Genomic DNA, 21,565 nt, shown 5'->3' with positions numbered 1-21,565 from the left:
AACGTGACTTTATTTGGAAATAGTATCTCTGCAGATGTAATCAAGTTGAGATGAGGTCATACTGGATTAGGGTGGTCCCTAAATTCAACGACTGGTGTCTTCATAAGAATGCCACGTGAAGACACAGAGACACACAGGGAGGTGGCCATGTAATGAAGGAGGCAGAGACTGGAGTTATGCTGCCACAAGCCAAGGAACACCAAGAATTGCCAGCAACCACGGGAAGCTAAAAGAGACAGGAAGAATTCTTCCCTAGAACCTTTAGAGGGAGCAGGGCGCTGATGACACCTTGATTTCGCACTTCTAGCCTCCAAAACCATGAGAGAATACATTTCTGTTGTTTTAGCCACTCAATTTGTGCCACTTTCTCAGGGCGGTCCTAAGAAGCTAACATGTCCTCCAATGGCTTCTTATCTCACTCAGGAAGAAAATCAAAACATTACAAAATGTTCTGGACCGCCCTTTACCTGGCTGACTTGAGCTCTCACTGCTCTGCCTAGTCACTTCACACTGGCCTCCTCATCGGTCCTCAAACATGCTGCCACTCTCCACCATGGGGCCTCCCTCTGACCCTGGCTGGTCCTGTCTCAGACCTTTGTAGATGCCAGTCCCTCTGCTGGAAACGTTCTCTCCCCAGGAATGTGCAAGGCTGTTCCTTCACTCTTCCTTCAGGGCTCTGCTCAAGTCCCCTTATCAGTAAGGCTCCCCCGAATTACCCTTCGGTATCCCCTATCCCCACCCCATACACTCTATTCCTCTTCCCCCTGCTTTATTTTTCTCCATAATACTTAAGACAAAAGCTGACATGTATTTTGCTTAACCTTTATAGGTCCATCTCCTTCCATGTTACCTTTGAGAGCAGAACTTGTTCACTGCTGAATCACAGCACATTCTGTTTACTGAATGGATAAATGAATTCTATCCAGACAGGTGAAATTTTACTCAAAACTGTCTGCATGACAAATAAGGCTTCTACTAATTAAGCAGAACAGCAGAATCTTCTGTAGATGAAGGGCAGGCTCACGGTTGGGATCTGAGGGGCTAGGAGAGAATCTCCGTGCCAGGTTTCCTTAGGTAAACTGGGGCTCACCACCAGCCCTGTGTGGAAAAGGCAGACCTAAACAATTCTGAAACAGCTTCTTAAGATTCCTCCTTATCTAAGATAAAAGTCAACTCTTATCTATAATTTTTGTCTCCAGCCACACCCCATAGAAAGTGAGTTAGCCTGAGAAATTTATGAAGCCAAATCTACACATCCCTCCACCACTGCATTACTACACACATTTTTGTTTTGTAGGGGCCGAGGGGAAGGGCCCAGAAGGAATGTCTGATAATGATAATATCATACTGCAAATGTACAAACTACTTAGGGAAGAAAGCCTCTGACCACCATGCTCCTAAAACACAAACAAAAAAACACTTCAAATAAACCAGGAGCTTTAAAACAGCTCTTTCTCAGTAAGGAGATAATCCAAACCTTTTTAAATGGCCCGAAGTTAACACTTTTCCTTCCCTCATTTACATTTTCAAAAGTTGAAAACAAGAGAGGCAAAAAACGAAAGTCTTTTTACCTTGGGTTTTGGCCCCAGGTCCTGCCAATCCTAGTGATGAATCACAGGATTCCTTGAGGGGTGATCTGATGGGCGTTTCAGCTTCAGGGGTCTCAAAATTACCTTCAGAATCCGAGCTGCCAAGGGGGAAAAATGAGGAATTACCACTTTCAACGGTATTTCCGACACCCTTTATAATCTAAATATCCACAAAGGCTAGTCCAGCATGTCTGCCTAACTTTACAACCCACTGGTCCTCAGCATGGATTGGCCTGTGGCAGCTGCTGAGGGTTTTCTAGCAGGGCCCTCCTCCGGCTTCTGTCTGGCATCCTGTCTCCCTGAAATCTCCTCCAGCCTCTGGAGCTTTTCTCCAGCAGCATTTATTTTTGAGGTCATCTTGCCCTCTGACATCCAAAAAAAGCGCTTTCCAACAGACTCCTTTTCTCACAAGAGCCCTCTCCCAGAGGCTTAAAAATTAATATTGCCCCCCAACCCCTAAAAAATTAAGCCAATTCTCTCCATGACGCCTTTCTCTTTGGAAGGCCTCTACCTGTTTTGAACTCACTCGGCCCGAGGCTGCAAATGCTGTCACCTGCCTTCCGCAATCACATGGGTGACAGCTCAGCAGAGACCACCATTTCTCACCAGCTGCCAGGGGCCTGTCATCACGCGACCTTCTTCACCAAGGCTGCATTTTCGGGACACAGTGGGGCCCCAGGAGGGCCTGGGAGCGAATTCTTCCCCACAGTGAGGGCCCCAAGTTCCACCGGGAGTTACCAGTGACAGTGTATATACGTGTGTGTGTGTGCAGGGGCGGGGGCTGGGGGATCGAAGCTTAGAGAAAGTGACCGTGGCAGACCGGGATGCGGAGAGACTGCAAATTCTGGCTTAGGGTCAGAAAGCTCACACGGAAACGGGGGAAAGAAAACACACGGGAGGACAGAACATCCTGAACTTTCGGATGCACAGCGGGGCCCTGGTTACGGGCAGGGACGCAGCATTGCCGTGAAGATGGTTACGCGGGTGGGCGACCACACACACGCACACAGAATGAGCCGCAGATGGATGGATGGCAGCACGTTTGCATCTCGGCAGGGATGCGTGTACTTGCCTGAAGCTCAACGATTTGGTCTCGGCTTGCGAGTCCTCCTCTTCGGGGTCGCCCTCCGGCCCTCCGGCCTCGTCCTCTCCCGCGCCCCCGCCGCGCACCGCGGACCACGTCCATTTCGCCCACTGCACGGGGGACAGGATCTGCCACGGGCTGAACGCCATGAGCGCGGCTCCTCCGGCTCCAGCTCCTAAGAGGAGGGGAAGGGGGAGAGCCTTTTTTCCCTTTCAAAATGGAGGGAACCGGTGACAGGCGCCTGCGAGCGTTTCCAGCGGAGGCGCGGATGTGGTTAAACGAGCGCCGTCGGGGGCCCGGGCGGAGTGCTTCCTCTTCGCCGGCAGGCAGCGCCGCTTCCTCCTCGTCCTCCTTCCCAAACCGTGCGGCCGCGGCGGCCCCCGCGCCGGGCCCCGCCCGCCGCGAAGATGCCTCTGCTGGGGCCTCCTCAGGGCCCGGCTCGGGCTCTCGGGCTCTCGGGGTCTCTGGCTCTCGGGCTCCCGCCTCCCGGCCGGCCGGGCGCGCATCAGCTGCGGCGGGAGCCGCGCCCCAGGAGCCGCCCCCTCGGACCGTACTACTCGCGCGCACGGGCGGGGGCGGCGGCGGCGCCGGGCCTTTGAAGTCTGCAGCGCGCCCGCCGGATCCCCCCGCCGCGGCGCCACGCTGGTCGCGCCTGGACTGCGGGCAGGGGCTTCCCGGCGGCGACTCTGGCCGCGGGCCGCGGGCCGGGCGCCCCCAACAGCTCCGTCCGCGTCAGCAGCGGGGGAGATCCGTGGTCTGGGTCCGTGCGCGCTGGACTCTTTCTCCTTCCTTTTTTATTTTTATTTTTTCATCTTGGTACTGTGACTTCATGGCGTTGGTGACATTGGATCGCACAGAAGTTAAGCCCCTTAGAAAAAAAACTTTGAGGCCGCTGTTGATTGTGCTTTTCTCCTGCCTGATATTGACAGCGTCGAAGATTTCAGCCCGTTCACCTTCAACCCTGTCACTCCCAGGATTTGTAAATCCCTCAGCAACGCTACAAGAGTAGCCAAGGACTGGAATTTCAGAGGCTTTGTCCCTCCCCAAACCGCACTCATGGACGCTACGAGGCCAGGTCTTGGGTAAAGGGTGCTAAATTACCCCATGAAATTATAGCCTGATCGGGTTCCCATTCTCCTTTTTGAGGCTTTCTTTTCATAACTGTCAAGTCTTTGATTTCTGACTTCGTTAGCTGCTTCAGAAGTATGCCAACAGGCCTGGGGAAGGCAGCCTTCAAAATAAAAACCCTCTTTATGTTTGAAGGCAGAGAGGAATAGCAGAGCTCTCCTCGGATTTTCTTCATTTTCCATTTAGGGATTGCTGCTCTCCGAATCACCAATGCTCAACAGGCTTAATGATCTCCTTGCCTGGAGAAGGTGTTTCTTGTACTACTGTCATTTCCCAGAGTTGTGGTGGATCTAGGAACAAAGTCGTGCTGAAACTGGGGGAGACACGCCGTTGGCTGGTATACTGTTGATGAATCGTGACAGTCTTACACATTCCATAACAAAATCAAAAGCAAAAATAATGCCAAATAAGGCGAGGTAGGTAGTCTTACCATAACAGAAGGGCAAGGGTTTGCCTGGAGTCTAGAGAAAAGTGTTGGGGTGTCAGGATGCTTTAGAATGCATCCAGCTCCTGCCCAGAGATAAACAAAACTGTCACTAGTGTTCAGAGACTACAAAGATGTAAAGTAAGCAGGAGTCTTTCTTTTTTTTAGGTCCACATGAAATATGCCACAACACTATCCAACTCTTGTAATTTTAGGTTTATGGCTCACAGCATAAACCTTCAGAATATAAGGTCTCCCGGGTTCCTGGATTTGACACAAGTGTCTTGTTACCTGGAAATAATATTACCCCATGTAAATCAGTAACTGGCATATACTAGGTCCTGTTCATGCATCCTCCTGACTGGCTCTCGAATCTTTTCATTCTTCTGCATGCCAGTTGTGACTGACATAGTTCCTGCACTCCTCATTTTTCATGCTCTACTGTAAATGTCTCCCAGCTGGTTCCACCTCTCAGCATCTTCTCACCAGGGTCACCCCAGCCTGGCTGATGTGTGACTTGTGCGCTAGTCTTGTGCTCCTGCTCCCCTCTGCTCCCCGCCCTTTGATTCTTAGCCATAATCAATAGAAAATTGGTTCTGAGCCTTTAATATGTCCAAGAATCATCTGGGGTGCTTCTTTAAAAAACAATCCAAATTGCCAGCAGGATCTGGAAATCTACATTTTACCAAGTGTCCTGGGGAATTTTTTTCACAGGATAAATTTGGGAGACAATGACTAGCTTGAACCAACTAACTGCTAATTTCAGAACAATCTCCCTTTTGCCTGCAGAGTTTTGCACATTCCTCCCCTCTACCCCCACCTCAAGCTCCCAGACCTTGACTGCCCAAGCTTCCTTCATCACCCAGCTGGAGTGTCTACTCTGGGGAAGCAGGCTGATTTCTCCCTCCTTTCTACCATCTCTATACCCCAAACATTCATAGAGACTTTTACTGTGGCCTTTCAATAGTTCTGATAGGGGACACTATTAATAGTTATACCAGGACAACAGACATAAACCAGGAGTCCCAGGATGTCAGGTCATCCGACACTTAGCACACTGTGTGTAACGTATTGTTTACATAACTGTCCCACCTCTGGACCATATGCTTCTATACGGCAGGGACTGCATCGTATTTATGATTTATTTTTGTTTCCCCAGAGATTAGGACAGGGCCACACACTCCGTAGGTGTTCCATAAATGTGCAGAAAAGGAATATTCTAGTTTACTAATAGACCTTATGAGTTTGGCTAGGATGACATAAATTCCCAAAGCCTGACTCCTCCTAAGGAAATCAAGTTTTTGAACCAGCACAGAATGGAACCTGGGACGAGTGATGGCCCCAGTAAGATAAAGCCCAACCTATACAGCAACTTGCTGAAATTAGAGAAACAAATGCTCAGTTTCTGAAAAATCACTCCTCTGCAAGCTCCTGGACTTAATGTGAACAGCAATAAAGTAAGTAACTACTCAACATCTTGAACTGATTTTATTGCCTAGAAGTACAAGTAATGACAGTAACTGATATATCAATTTTCCTGTAATTCTGGGAAAGAATGGGCAATGTTTGACAACAGATATCCTAACCGAGGTAAACCATCATTTTGCTGCTACACCTTCAGCTTCATGGATGTCAAAATGTCTGCTAATATATAACTGAGTAACCAAATGAAACGTATTTGTTTTGGAAATGACCTTAAGCACAGAAAGGGCCCCATCTGTTCTCTTCCTTCCTCTGCTTCTTGCCCTTCACAGAAGCTTTGGATCAATACACCACGAAAATCTAAAATATAACTCCTTTGAAACACTCCATAACCGTGGCCAGGCCAGGCACGCACCCTGCTGCTAATGGATGCTCCAGAAGGATCTGCAAAATGGGTCTCTTTGGTAAAAAATAAAATAAAATAAAATATATGAGTAAGCAAACTCAAACAGGCAAACGACTATCCATTTAGCAGCACAGCTACTGTGAGAATGCCTATGGGAAGGTGGCAGCAGGTGAGGGGCAGGGGCAGGGTGGGGCCAAATTGGGAAGGATCCTGTCTATACACCTGCTAAGGAGTTGCTCTAACCAAGTTGAACTTGATCCTGTGGTGGGGGGAGCAAATACAAGTACCTAGATAATGTAAACGAGTGACACGGCCTGGGTGATAGATGTGCTATCTGGAGAACATGCGGTGCTAAGGGGCGGCCCCACCCGGCTCCTGGTGCCCGGTGTTACTATTTAACAATCTTACAAGAGGAACTCAAATCCTGGATTTTATAAGACATCTTCCAATCTTTAATGTTCTTACTAATTCAAACTGTTTTGAACCTTGCGGAGGCCAACATGGTGCAGGACAAACAGCCATCTGTGCGCCTGGGTGGCCCATGGAGCCTTGGTGGGCAGAGGGGAGTCATCAGGCTTTGAGCAAGCAAGTAACATTTCCATTTAGAAAGATCAGTCTGGCAACCACCGTGGGGCTTGGATGGAAGGAGTGAAGACTGGGATACCTGTGAAACTGCTATTTCCCCTACCCCAAACTGTCTCGAGAAGGGAGACTGCTTCTCCCCCAGAAGGGAGACTGCTTCTCCCCCAGAGAGTAAAGAAGCAGAAGGGGAATTAGTGTCCTTAGCTTTTACCCTACTTGTTCAATAAGTATCAGAGCTGTAAGCAATCTGAGTACAATGAGAACACTTTTCCAACAGAAGGAGAAGCAAACTACTACTGCTAAAGAAACTGAGTTTCTGACAGCCAGTGGAATGAGCAGGCATCGTGTACGAGATGCTGCTAAGGGAGTGGAGGAAGAAGGGAAGGAGGGCGGGACCAGGATGGCACTAGGGAATCACAGAGATAACGTGACCGATGAGAAAACAGAAAGGCTGGCAGGCAGACAAACCCATCAACTTATCTGTATTTTCTAATAATTTAGGAATTTGATGAGCAAACGATACATCTAATTCAACTAAGATTAAATGCCAGATTGGTGATGTAACCAAAGTGGCTGGGCAGCACTGAAGCGCTCAGGAAAAGCACTGGCCCATACAAAATTGAGATAGCAAATGGCAACTAGGTTGAGGTGCCTCAATGGAACCTCAGCAGAACATCACCCACTTCCCCCTCCCTGCTTTCCGAGAGCCATCCTGTTCACTCTTTTTTTTTTTTTTTTGTGAGGAAGATCAGCCCTGAGCTAACATCCGTGCTAATCCTCCTCTTTTTGCCGAGGAAGACCAGCTCTGAGCTAACATCTATTGCCAATCTTCCTCCTTTTTTTTTTCCCCCCAAAGCCCCAGTAGATAGTTGTATGTCATAGCTGCACATCCTTCTAGTTGCTGTATGTGGGACGTGGCCTCAGCATGGCCGGAGAAGCAGTGCGTCGGTGCGCGCCCGGGATCCGAACCCTGGGCTGCCAGTAGCGGAGCGCGCGCACTTAACCGCTAAGCCACGGGGCCTGCCCTATCTTGTTCACTCTTGAGGTTTCCACAACATGGTGAGGAATTCTCTGCGTGTGGTCACTCCATCCATCTTATCACTGAATGTGCTCTCCTCACTCACCAAGCTAAACATCCTCAATCCTTAACTTCTTTTTTCTTGAATATTTAAATGTAGAAGGTCTCAAGGATGTCATGATAATAGTACCTTATATCAATAAAGTTTCATCTGTCCTTATAAGCATTCTTTCAGGTAACAAGGCAGGTTTTCTCATTCTCAATTTGCTGATGAAGAAACTGAAACAGAAAGGGCAGCCACCTGCCTGAAGTCACACAGCTAATTAGTGCTAGGGCTGAATCTAGAGCCCCAGTCTTCTGACTCCCAGTACCCTTTGCACTGTATCAAACTGGAAGAAAGCAGGATGCCCTTGCAGCCACTCTCTACCTTGCGATTCCATTAGCTAGATACCTCTCTCTCAGCTTGTTGCTGCTGCTGCAATCCTGGCACGAGCTGCGGAGTCACAACTCGGAATGCATATCTCCATCAGTGAAGAACTGCCACTGCCAACTGGAGGCCTGCTTTTCTAACCTACCTCGGTCTAACCAGGCAAGAGCATGCTGATGTCTGTACAGGACAGCATTGCCAGTAACAGCACCTGACAATATTCAAATATGTCAACATTACAGTCTTAACCTTGCAAGATCAGATGTTATCCTTTACCTCTAGGCCATAATCACCTACAGAGTTACAATCTTCCTTCCACTATCCAAACAATCCAAATCAGGGAATTTGTACTACGCATTTAAACTGAAAATTATATCATAAAGAGAACCTCCTTTCTAATTTTTTAAAAGAGAAAAGCTAGATTTATGTCCATAGTTAAGACTTTTTCAGAGCTCCAGGAAGATTAAAAGGGATCCAGATTGCATCCATTGAAGACTTGGCCAAGCTCCCCACATAGCGCCTGCTCATAGACCCTTGTCCAGGCTTTGCTCTGGTGAACAACTTGTCAGATCCACCCTCTGATCTATTTTGTTCTGTATCCCAAAAGTAAAGTTTGAATTCCCCAGAAAGTTATGCCATTCAACCTAGGTCACGATCAGACGTACAGGAGAACTGCCACACGGCAGAGTTATACACTGTCAGCTTTCAGAGAAGTGGAAAAAAAGTAAATATATTTTATGATGTTTACATTAAACTTGTGTCATTTAAGAGCTAGTTCTATGACATTCTGTCTCATCCTCGTTGGGTATCATGACTCTATGTTTATTGACCTTATAAGCAAATTCACTTCAGTTCTCTACCTGGGGATGTAAGACTATTAGAGAAACAGTTGTTAATTACAAAAGATATAAACAGAATTAGGCCAGTCTGTTCGTTCTAAGTGAGGAAAACAACCCCAACATTATCCCTAATTCTTTCCACCAACTACCACAAATCCGAACCTGAAAACAAGCAAACCAAAAATAAACACAGAAGATCCACTTAAAGCAGTGACCTATCTTTAAATTCAGAAATATCTTCTATTCCAGTGGATATGTTTGGATTTTCCTGCTAAACAACATTACTGCAATTACTGAGCCTGTTAAACAGGTACATCATCTTGCAAAATTACTGATTTAGCTTTCTTCTGTTGAACTTACATTCCTTTTTAGCAGATTAAGCATAAAGAAAAGTGGGCCCTCCGAGTCAGAGAGCTTTATGTGTAAAGCCTCAGACAAGAAAAACATCTGAAACCCTTTCTAAGTTGTTTATGAATTTGTTTCCAATAGTGAACATTACTCCAAATTTGAGAGATCTACTTTATTTCATTCACCTAGGTTGGAGGAGGGTGGAATCTAAGGCTTGAGTTAGAGAGACTGAAGGAATTTAGGAAATTGAAATAGAAAAATATTTCTTCCCCTGCAGCCTTTTTATTCTCTCTCCTCTACCCTACTTCCAAAATAAAATAAATCTCCCAAATAACGCATCTGGAAGACTAGAAGAACATCGATCATATGGCCCAGATTTTCTGAGATCATCCTGAAAACGAATATTCTACCCACTATCCTCGTCAATACATGTCTCCATTTTCGATTTCTGAATCATTGTCACCAAGAAGCTATAAGGTAACAGATTGGGAGGACACCTGGAAAGGGCAGCTGAGATGCACTGGTAGGAGGGTGTGCAAGACGTATCCACCCAGAAGAAAGAATAAAACCACAAAAAGTTTTCCAAAATAATTGGGACACCCACACCACCTACGTCCTCACTCACTGGGGACTTGGAGGGTTTCATTACAGTAACTCTGTGTTTGTGACCAATAATCTTCCTGTGTTTCTAAGAGAGAAAAAGACGGGAAACTAAGATGCAAACTCCATGACATGCTTTGCAGCCTCCTGTTACTTCCAGCTTTTATCTTTTTAGAGAAAAAGTTTAACTGCCATATTTGGGTTCTGAAACTACATGTGTGTGAAAATTGAAGGAAAATATGTCCCTTTACTTCTTTGTGATAGTACAAAGCAGGGAGAGGGGAAGCCTGTCCTTTTTGTGTGTTAAAATTTTTTTAAACTCCAAATATTAACACCACTCATTTTCTTCACTAATAAATATAAGCTAAATGACTAGTTGAATAAATGGAAAGACATAATGTGCCAAGTTGGTAAAACTAAATGTTGTAAAGATGGCAATACTACCCAATAATTTACAGTTCTAATGTGATTTCAATGAAAATTCTTAGGGGATTTTTCTTAGGATGTGTCAATATTTTTCAAAAGTTTGTCTGGAAAAATAAACTGGTGAGCAGATTTTAGATTCTTAAAAAAGAAAAAAGCAGAGTCAAGAAGGGAATTAGGTCTACAAAATATTAAGATACATTTATGTAAAAACAGGCATATCTTTGTTCTGTGAAACAGAACAGAAAGCCCAGAAAAAGACCCTACAAGACAGAGGAATTTATTATATGATAAAGAAGATGTTACAATACAGTGGGGAAGGGAAGACTATTTAATAAATGGTTGGAGAATAATTGGTTGGCAATGGGAAAAAAGATCCAGTTAAACCCTTACCTCAAAGCATAGACCAAGATAAATTCCAGATGGATTAGATGGCTAAATAATAAAAATCAAACCACGGGGAGAAAACAATCTAGAAGCAACAGAATCTGTCAAAGCTCTGTCGGAGAGATGACTGTCCAAACTTCAAAGTAATTAATTAAATCACACACAAAATAAAGATCGCTGATTTGGCTACATGAAAAGCATAAAGCTTCTACATGTTTGCCTTCAAATGAAAAGGCAAATCGACAGGCTGGGGAAAACAGTAGCAGCCAAAAGCTACTATTGTTTTTATCTAAGGAACTCATGAAAATCGGCAAGATCATCCAAACCCCAGCAGAGAAGGGAGCAATTATAACTGCTTACTATGCATCAGACACTATGCTAAACACTTTATGTGAATTAGCTCATCTAATCCCCACCCCCTTGCCCCACAGTCTCATGAGGAAGGTATTATTACTGTTTTTTTTTTCTTAAACAGGTTAAGTTGGCTACATTTTCAACCTCTAGAACAGGGCTCTTGATCTAGGCTTAGCAAGGAAGGGTTTCAGAAGACCGTGATCTCCTTGAAATTATATGCAAAATTATGTGTGTATGCGTATCTGCGTCCATCTCTCTCCCTCTTCTTCCCCATTTACAGTCAAGCTCCACTCCAGGAACAATGCTTTAGACTAACTAAAGATTAATTTTCGAATCTGAAAGTGGAACCTACAGAAGATTCTCTTCCTCCAGCAGTTACGAGGAAGTTCTAACCAAAGAGGCCCTTACACGGAGAACCCAGACCTGCCAGAGATTAATACAAGCAGCCCCAGCTTGGATGACATGTGGGTGGAAAGCGGAGGAAGGCCCAGTGGGCAGCTTGTGGGTCTAATCTCAGAGACTGTCTGGTGACCAAAGTGTGACACCCTCATTACAAGGAGGCATTTGCTTGGAGAGCCAAGGTACCATAAAAAAGGAGTTCTCCCCAGGAGTCCTACTGATACACGTGAGTCCTCAAAGACACACAAAATTGGGCCAGGACATAAAAGGTGCACTTCATGAGATGCAAGAAAATCTATTTTAGTGCCTCTCTCTTTAGGGTGCTCTCTCTTTTGGCGTACTTCCCTTTAGGGTGGTTCCTTCCAAGAAACTCTGCTTATGAGGCAGTTGGGACTACTAGGAGCCTCTTCCCACCTGGGAAAAAGTGGGAACCGTGGTGGGGCTCAGTGGGGGATGGAGGCATTGGAAGAGGCTGCCCAGGTCCGATTTTGTAGAGCGGGAAACTTAAGAGTTTGGGGAGCTCTCTTTAAGAAAAATACAAAAGTGAACACAATGCTGGGCCCTTCTGGTGACTAGGAGGGGGCCTCTGCAAGTGAGGGGACCTGAAGTTTAAGCTTCACTAGCTTCATGGCAAATTCAACCCTGCCCAGAGGGCAAAAGAGTGGCTCAGGAGCAGTGCAGCTGGCTTCAACGTGGTAAATAAAAACACTGATATACTGAGGGAAGGGTCACACTGACCTCTCCTCTGTCTTCCTAGAGGAAATGAAATATTTCAGCCATTGGAAATTTGATAAAACTGTCAAAAGATATCTCCTACACAAATTGGGAAACATAACTCATGGCTCCATTCCTTCTGTACCAGTGTGAATACACACACGCACACACAATTTTAATTAAGATGAAAAAGAAAAACAATAATGCGTCTTTGGCAATGTGTGCCTTCTGTACCCTTATCCTTTGAATTTCCACAAGACCGTCATGGCAGAGTCTAACTTCCCCCCACATCCCTTATTTCCTTATTTCTTCTGGTAAAAGAAACTCCTCAGTTCTGCTGGGCACATGGCCACCCAGCTAGAGGCCACATTTCCCTGCCTTTTCTGCAGCTCGGTGTGGATTGTGACTCAGTTCTCACCTGTGGGATGCGAGCCAAGTGGTAGATGCAACTTTGGGGCTACGTCTTTAGAAAGAAAACTGCTCGTCCTGCACTCTCTTTCCCCCGTCCAGTGGGCTGGAGGTGAGCCAGCTTCTACTGTGTGGACAAGGACCACACTTGGGAGATGGCAGAACAACGAGACAGAGCTGGGCCAGGCTGACCTTATGGAGCAGAGCATCCTGCTGCCCTAGATGAATCGCCACCTGAGGACTGTTACGTGAGAGAGAAATAAAAGCCCCTCTTTGCGCCACTGTACCGCTGGGTTTCTTGGTTATGGCGGTCTCACGTCCTCCCCTTAACAACACAACCTCTTTTGGGGCACTTCAGCATCCAAACTCCCTTAGATGGCAAAATGGAAAGAACCTGCCTAAAATTTCATTCCGCATCATTGTGAGCACGATTATATTTAGGTTCCTTCAAAAATTCATCTTATATCTCAGTGGCGTCCTTTTCCTCAGGCCAGGAAATTCCCCAACCATGAGCCTATCCTGAAAGCAGGACTGAGCCCACCCTTCCCCGTACAGTAATGACTTGAGTTGTAATACTGCATTTCTGGAAAATAGGCAGTTGCATCTTTAAAGATGATGGTGTGGACAAAAAGGCTGAAGTGGGGAGGGAGTCAACACCTAGGTTCCTACAAAGACCAAGTCTTCCAGGCAGAATAGATTTGGATATTGTACAAAGGATATTATCTTCTTTGGGGAGATGTCCTTGAAAATAATATAATTTTATAAGTCCAGAAATACTATATAAAAAATATGAGTATTTTCTCAATTCAAAAGCTAAAATAATAACTGACTGACCTTCTACAAATGAATTAATCATTGTTGTTCTTTGGCTTTAACACTAATTGGTGTTAGTGACGATTTCCAGCACTCACCCACAAAATATTTTTTTAGAAATGTTTTCTTGTGGACTCATAATTAGTCAAGTTATTTTGTTGTATTATGTTACAGAACCATAATCAAGGTAATCCCTACTGCTCCTCTCGGCACCTCATCATGTATGACACACAATTCATATGTATTTTGTATTCCCGTTGGCCAAGGCATAGAGAGCTACTGAGTAGAAAGTGTCTGTTTTAAATTGTTTTCTGAACAAATGATAAGTCACTGACTCCAAACATAAGCATCCACCCCGGATCTCACAGAACCACAGGAACTTTCAGCTGGAAAGAACTTTTGCCAGAGATTAGTGCGCCCAATATCCTCGTTTTCAGATGAGCAGATGAGTCCCTGAGACACAAGTCTGCAGGACTAGGACTCAGACCTCTCGGGTGGAAGTGTGAATTCCAGGCTTTGTCCCCAACCCTAAAGTAAATGCACCCCTGGTATATGTAATAGTGATACAACCTCCCCCCCCAAATTCACCCCATTTTAAAAGGCAGTACGAACTATTTCACAAAGCGAAGAATTCTTTTGTATACAAATATCATTGCGCTTTGTTTTAAAAGTATTTTAAACACCTTTATTGTTGAAGGCAAAATAATATGTCTGTTCATTCAATCATTCCACAAGTTTTACAAATGACAAAACAGACCCAGTTCTTGCCCTCACAGAGGTTGAGTTTAATAAGCAAAGAAATAAATATGTAACTTACAAACTGTCATGCATGGTAAGCAAGTAAAGTGCAGGGGGCTAATGGGAAAAGCCAAGGGGATGGCGCGGGGGGGACCAGTGGAGATAAACCAGAGGCCGCTCTGAGGAAGTGACGCAGAGGCCTGAGGGATGCGCCTGGGAAGCGTGGGGTAACAGCGTCTGTCCGCAGAGGGAACAGGAGCCTCTGCTTCGGGGCAGGTGTGGCCACAGCGAAGTGAGTGAGGGGAGAAGTCTCCATGAGGCTGGTGTGGGAGATCAAGATTTGGCCACCCTGAAATGTATCTCTTTACCTTGATTGTTTTCTCTGAGGGACATTTGACCTCCCCCACTAACTGCCTAAAGAATTTGACATGGTGGCTCCTTCCTGGAACAGATCTTCTATCATGATGGCTGTAATGATAATGTAAAATAGATGTTACAATGGGATGGGCCGGCCCCTGGCTTATCGGTTAAGTGCTCACGCTCTGCTGCTGGCGGCAGGGGTTTGGATCCCAGGCGCGCACTGACGCGCGCCACTTGTCTGGCCATGCTGAGGCCACATCCCACATACAGCAACTAGAAGGATGTGCAGCTATGACATACAACTATCTACTGGGGCTTTGGGGAAAAAAATTAAATAAATAAATAAATAAATAAATGGGAGGGGCACCAAGCCCCTTTTATCAAAAAAACTCTCTCTCTCTCCCTGACCACATTATCTATAGATGACCCTGAAAAGAATTGTCTTCTTGCCCTCTGAAGTCCCAGACCACTACCCACCCCCAACACCTTCCTCGCCTTTAGCTACAATACTTAAGCAAGCAGCTTAGACAGAGGGACGAGTTGCTCATTTCTGAGTTTCTCCCATGTATACATGTTATTAAACTTGGTATTATTTTCTCCTGCTAACCTGTCTTGTTGATTATTTGGCCAGCCATAAGAACCTTAAGGGAAAAGGGCAGAGGGGGATTCTCCCTCTCTCCCCACACTGGCAAGGCAAGAGAGGCCCAGGTTATCCAGGGCCACGTTCAGGATCACGGTCTCTGAAAAAGGGACTTTTTGATGACAGAAAAAAGTGTCAAGAAGAAAGAAAAACTTACCCATAGTCGTGCTTCTGATCAATAGCCAATGCTAAAATGTTGGTGAGCATTATATATATTATATATTTACCCTGTTTTTATCTTTTTCAATGCACTTTTTACATCCGGAATCAAATTATTTATATTTTTCTACTTATTATCTGTTTTCCCCAACTAGAAGCATGCTCCATGAACACAAAGCACCCTGTCTGTCTGCTCAGTAATGGGCGACTGAACCTTCCAAATCCCCTTCTTACATACACAGAAGCCCGTACTTAGGAGCATGGATAGTGTGGGAGATCAAGATTTGGCCACCCTGAAATCTATCTCTTTACCTTGATTGTTTTCTCTGACAGACATTTGACTTCCCCCACTAACTGCCTAAAGAATTTGACATAGTAACTCCTTCCTGGAACACATCTTCTATCTGATGGCTGTAATATAATGTAAAATAGATGTTACAACAGAAAAGGCACCAACAAGCCCATCTTATCGGAAGTTCTGTCTCTCTGGCCACATTCTCTGGATGGCCCTGCGAGGAGTTGCCAGACAAACATTTACATTTATAAGGGAAATCTCCATTTGTAAAAGTATCTCCCTCTCTGTATTGGGAAGAGGAGGGATGACCTCATTTCTAGAAACTTACCAATGTGGAAGGTGAGGCCTTAAATCTGCATAATAACCTTACTCTTGTTTACAGTGCTTTAGTGGTAATCTCCTGTAACTAACACCCCCCACCCCCAACATCCTTTGCCTTTAGCTGACAATGGTATTTAAGACGAGAATTTCTGCTATTGTGTTGAGAAATGCAGGGTCCCTGGTTTCTCCCATGTATACATGTTATTAAACTTGGTATTATTTTCTCCTGCTAACCTGTCTTGTTAATTATTTGGCCAGCCATAAGAACCTTAAGGAAGAGGGCAGAGGGGGATTCTCCCTCTTCCACCTCAATAGACAGACAGACAGATACCTTTAAACAAATAGGATTTAAATATGCATATTGCCCCCTACATCTGTTTGCATCACAGCTCTGCTCCTCAGGGAAGGAAGTGGGAACCAGGACGTGCAACCAAGACCCTTCCGGACCCTGAAGAGCCCTGGCGTTCTGATCTCTTCTCTTACCTGCATAACAAGCCTTTGTGTGTCTACACAATTTACATAATTTGCTCCCCATGGAGGGATATTCAGGGGGTTCATTGTTCCTCATTATAAATGAAATGGTGATGAACAATATGCGTGTATCTTTTCACACATATACGACTCTTTGTTAGAGTTAAAACTCTAGAAGTGGGATTGTAGTGTCAAAGCAAACACATTTTATATTTGGAGACACAGTCAACCGTCCTCCAGGAAGGCTGTACTAACTTACATTGTTAAACGACAGTGTCTGAGACAGCCTTCTCCCTCAACCTTAATCGACACTGAGTTCAGTCAGTCTTCTAAAACTTTGGCAAATAGGTGGAAACGATATGACATTGCTTGTTTTACTTGAACATATTTGATTATTAACAAAGTCTGAACATCTTGTAACGTATTTACAGAAACACTGGCTGACTTCCTTCCTTCCCGCCCTCCCTTCCTTTCTTTCTTTCTTTTTTGTTAAATGAAGTGTTTAAGTCCTTTGCCTTAAATCAGTAATACATATGTGTGGTCCCTGGACCAGCAGCAGCAGCAGCACCTGGAAATTAGACATGCACATCCGTGAGCCCCACCCCAGCCCCACAGAGTCAGACCCTCTGGGGTGCCCTCCAGGGGAAGCGATGCAGGATGCTCACTCAAGTCCCTTAAATCATTCTGTTTTCAGTCACACCACAGACCCTCACTCTCTATACAGGAAATGAGTCTCTAACCTCCAAACTAGAGACAAAAAGCTTTTTGATCAATAGCAAGTTCAATATTTCCTCCTCAAAACGGTATTTATGGGCTGAATATCATTTACTATTTCCTTTCATCCAAAATATTCTGAATTACCTCAGCAAAACTGAAGAATACACAGCATCACCAGCAGCTAACTCACAACAGCCGAATTATAGCTGTAAGAGGTACTTCCTATCCTTGTCTGCCTAACGTCATTCATAGTTTCTTTGAGGAGCACCCCCCCACCCCCACCCAGGGTTGTTGTTTGGATAGCCTGGCTCCCGACGCAGGGGTGGGAAAGTGACTCAGGCCTGACTAGACAGCACATCCCACCACCATCCCCCATATCCTCCCAGCCACAACACTTGGTTCAGCAAAAGGCACAGGACCCAAGCCCTTCCCATTTATGTCTCCTGACAACCTTCCAAAGTTTTTCACCACTACCCCTCCCATTTCCTGTATCAAATCTGGGGCCCTTTGGCAGGATTCCGAAGAAAATTCAGCATCCTCAGGGAGGGAGTCATGCTAAAAGCTGCCTGCAGGAGCCACCTGTAGGAGAAATGGCTTGTACCACAGTAACTGCAGTGTACCGGCAGGGGACAGGCTGAGTCCGTTTCTGCGATATCAGTGGACGGTATGATAAGAAATGTGACCCTGCACTGGGATTAGCCAACATGATGGGCATTTTCATTAGTCACTGGCCTCTTGGTTCAATAATCCCTTTATTTAAGACACTCTGTGACCCTCAAGTAATGACAGCTGGTAGACACATTTCCCAGGCTGGTGGGTGCCAGGAATGGATACACGGAGATTGTGTGGCCACATTCTTCAGCCTCATTCCAAGGCTCCTGGTACATCTGTTTGGTAAAAAGTGGCCTCAGATGTTCCCAGAATTCACTCTCCCTCGCCAGCACCATCAAGGGCCAAATTTAAAGAAATGCCCTCACCCTCAGAGATATTCAAGTGTCCTTATGCTGGAGGTTTTCTTTTTGCCCTTTAGATGTTGAGATTTTTTTTTTCCTCAAATAAGATATTTGGAATTGTTTTATCTTTGGCATCCACACTTTAATTAAATCCACTCATTCAAAAACATCCAGTGAGTGGCTTCAGGAGGGGCAAGGCTCTCCAAGGGAACGACTTATTCTCTTAGAACTTGACAGGCAAACAGGCTCGTTTCAGACAGCATCACGCAGGGAACTGACTTGCTGCACACAGCCCGAGCCTCTGAGTGCTGAACTGGAGTATGACCAAAAAAGGAAGCAACATGAGTCAGCTTCCAAGAGGGTTTTCAAACCTGCAAAGGGAAACAGTGTGGGGGAGAGGGAGAAAGGAGGGAGCGGGGGAGAGCCTGAGGGGGTGATGTTACTGACCACAAAAGAGAAAGGTGAACCCGGATTCCCACTCCCCTCAAGATTATTCGGAAGGCAGGAAAGCGACTGCTCCTCGGGAGATATTTTCATGCAGATAAACAATACAGCATCCAAAAACCTCTCTGCTTTGTAAAGAATGTGAGAAATCTGGGATTTGATACTGTCAGCTAGAGTATTCATACTCTATCCAAGACAGCCCTGAATAGAGCTCTTCAGCTCAGCAGGGGAAACCACAGTCTTCCGACATCTCAGTGTGTGAAACTGTCACAGTTTTGTGAGGAAGGTTTTGTGGGAAAGTCAGGGCTGGCAGCACAGGCGCATGCTCATTCACACTCATACACAGAGTCACAGACACAGAGTCACACACACACCCCACAAACACATACACACACCCAACACACATATACAGTCACACATACATCCCCCACATAAACACCTCCCACACACAGTCACACATGCCACACACACACACACCCCACATACACAGTCACACACACCACTCAGGCACTTTAGTCTCAATGTAAGATCCTTCCCAGCCCCACTGACCATTTATACAAGGTATGGAATCCATCAAACAAGACAGACAATTATCAGAGGTATAAAAATAACTTTTACTTATGAGAAAAAGACCGTCAACTGGGAAAGGACTGCCAAATGAGAAAGACAAGGAGAAATTAAAAAGTGTAGGCCTAGGGCAACAAAAACTGAGAAAAAGAGATGTTGGAAGAGCCAGTCAAGTAAGTATTGAATCGTTCGGGTTTTGGTCTCTGAGGAATACTCCTCAGGAACTGAGATAGCCCACTCTTGTTAACGAAAAATTGACCTCTTTTTTCTCTGTGAATAAAACCTTCCTCTGTTGTACAGTTGCCAGCAGGGAGCTACAGCAGCCACCAGAGGGCACCAGAAAGTTCTGTCACACATTCAATCAACAAATTTGTTTTGAAGAGAATTTCTTCAAAATTCTTCAAGATTTATATTTCTATAAATATTAGAAGTCACAATGAGCACCCTCTGCATCCAACACAGGGTGCTTATACTGCAATTCAACCAGCGAACACCAATGCACAATGAACAACACAAAGGAGGGAGAAGACTTCCAACTTGTCAGAAGCCACAACAAATATGATCTGAATCATGTGATTTGGGGGAGTGAAGAAAAATAACACACCCATGAGAGTAGGATCCTAGCCAGCAGAAGGAAATGGAAGTATAAAAAATTCAGTCTCGTCCTCCCTCATTCTCTAATCTATTTTCTTTTCTCCTACATGTACTGTAAGTTAGTATCAGACGACTTTCTCATTTTATTCCAGTAAAGGAGTTGGCTGAAAGAATAGTCTAGTTCATCTCAGTCAGGCCAACCTCCACCCAAAACCAAGCAGATGGTGGCTGGCGCCCCCTGGTGGAAAGACTGGAGAATAGCACCTTCCACCTGGCAAGAAGCAAGGAGGCAGGAACAGGTGAAGGAGGCCCTCTCGAGACCACACTTCCTCCGGTTACTGTCAGCTATTCCTGAAATGTGGGTACATTTCTTACTTCTAATCTTGTCCTCAAGGAAACCTGCCAACCTCCACTTCAGGTATCAACTGTAAAGGTGGCCCATGTTATTCAGAACTTGACTTGTGTTCCCGAATGTCATCACTACAGGCCACTGGACATTTGTTAGGAACCACGGGTTCACACGTGGTGAAACCAGTGGATACACAGGTTTGAAAGGCAAAGGAAGGAGCAGAGGAAGTGACAGAGACAAGAAGACCCTATCAGACTCAGAGAAATGCTCAGAAGGTGAGGTCTAGCAGGTAAAACATCAGTCATCTTCCCACCGTTAAACCTTGTCCAAGCCTTCCCAGTTTTGTTTTCTCAAACTGCTGCCGAAGAACAATTTTGATGTAGCCATAGAAACATAACATTTTGCAGTTGTTAGGAAAGCAAGACTCACAGACAAAAATAATTCAGCAAAGAAACCCGGGAGAGGCATTCTATCTGCTCTGTGTAAATGCAATACCGTATATGAGTATTTATCTACAGAATGGGCTGGACAATGTTTTCCCAAACATTTACTTTCCTGAAACTATGTCATCAGTAGGGAAAGAGCCATAAAAACTTATTTTCTAGCAGATAAACAGAAGCCTCTGCTGGTTAATGAGTTGCCAATGTGGCAGATCCACTCTGGAAACGACTGGCAATTTTGTTGCCTCTGCTTCACCAGGTTCACTAAACCTGAATCCTAGCTCCACCATTTACTAGGTCTGCGGCCTCAGTTTATTCATCTGCAAAATGGAGATAATAATATCTATTTCATAGGGTCCACGAAAGGATTAAATTGGATAATGCATAGGCCTCAGGATCTCTGACGCTCCTAACTTTTTATGTATTGTTATATGTGTATTTTCATTTGGAAAATGTCTATAAAAGTTTTATATTATCAAAGGAATCTGTGAGCCAAAGAAGTTTTAAGAGCTATTGCTCTAAAGCAAAGCATCTTTGCAAGATTCCTGGGAGCTCTTATTCTTACCAGTGACATGCCATGCTGCCAGGCTTTTATGGGGACATGTAGTATGAGACAGATGTATGGGTTATATTACAAATAGAACTATCCTGCCTTCAGAAAACAGCTATGACTCTAAAGTTTCTACGGAATACCCCTAAATTTAAGTAAGCCAAATATAATTTCGTTTGCTACAATTGTTATTACTAACATTTGCAGCAGACATACCATAAGATTGGTCAACGTGAAATTATACTATGTACAGGCAAAAAAAAAAATTATATCCAAAGTATCCTTAACAGTAACAATTCTGAGAATGAAGAAACATCAAAGTGAGGGATTTTCTCTCTCTCTCCAAGGTTACCAAGTCTCCACAGGTAGAAGAGCTGGAAAATAAAGGAAGAGGAGAGAATAGTAGTTTATCATTTGCCGTTCCTTATATAAATCTGCAAGGACTTGATATCATATTACTGTGGAAAATAAAGTCTAGACTGTCCAAGAAAAATGTAAGCCTGACAAAGCACACAGATGACCTGAGAGCATTTGAAGGCACCACTGTTCCCATATGGGAAGCTAATTTGTTGAAAATGAAACCTTCAAATGGACTGCAGACT

The 21,565-nt window shown here is 44.9% G+C and overlaps 1 protein-coding gene across 7 annotated transcripts in view; it reads right to left on the bottom strand.

Moving 5' to 3' along the window:
* The window catches only part of TACC1 (transforming acidic coiled-coil containing protein 1), a 90,716-nt gene that overhangs the window by 59,478 nt on the left and 9,673 nt on the right, over positions 1 to 21,565 (bottom strand). For 2 of the 7 annotated variants that reach the window (XM_058525244.1, XM_058525248.1), the window contains exons 1-2: positions 2,662 to 3,154; positions 1,572 to 1,687 (exon numbers count right to left, since the gene is read on the bottom strand). The exons of 2 other annotated variants lie outside the window; for them this stretch is intronic. In XM_058525244.1, the coding sequence (XP_058381227.1) occupies positions 1,572 to 1,687; positions 2,662 to 2,822 (277 nt within the window). In that variant the 5' untranslated portion in view covers positions 2,823 to 3,154. Of the gene's footprint in view, positions 1 to 1,571; positions 1,688 to 2,661; positions 3,156 to 21,565 lie in introns of those variants that run through there. 3 more of the 7 variants (XM_058525246.1, XM_058525249.1, XM_058525245.1) reach the window with 2 other exon arrangements.

This window comes from Diceros bicornis, chromosome 29 (genome assembly GCF_020826845.1).
Source record: "Diceros bicornis minor isolate mBicDic1 chromosome 29, mDicBic1.mat.cur, whole genome shotgun sequence".
Classification (NCBI taxonomy): domain Eukaryota; kingdom Metazoa; phylum Chordata; class Mammalia; order Perissodactyla; family Rhinocerotidae; genus Diceros; species Diceros bicornis.
Note: the sequence above shows the minus strand (reverse complement) of the source record. Positions and strands in the feature narration are given on the sequence as shown.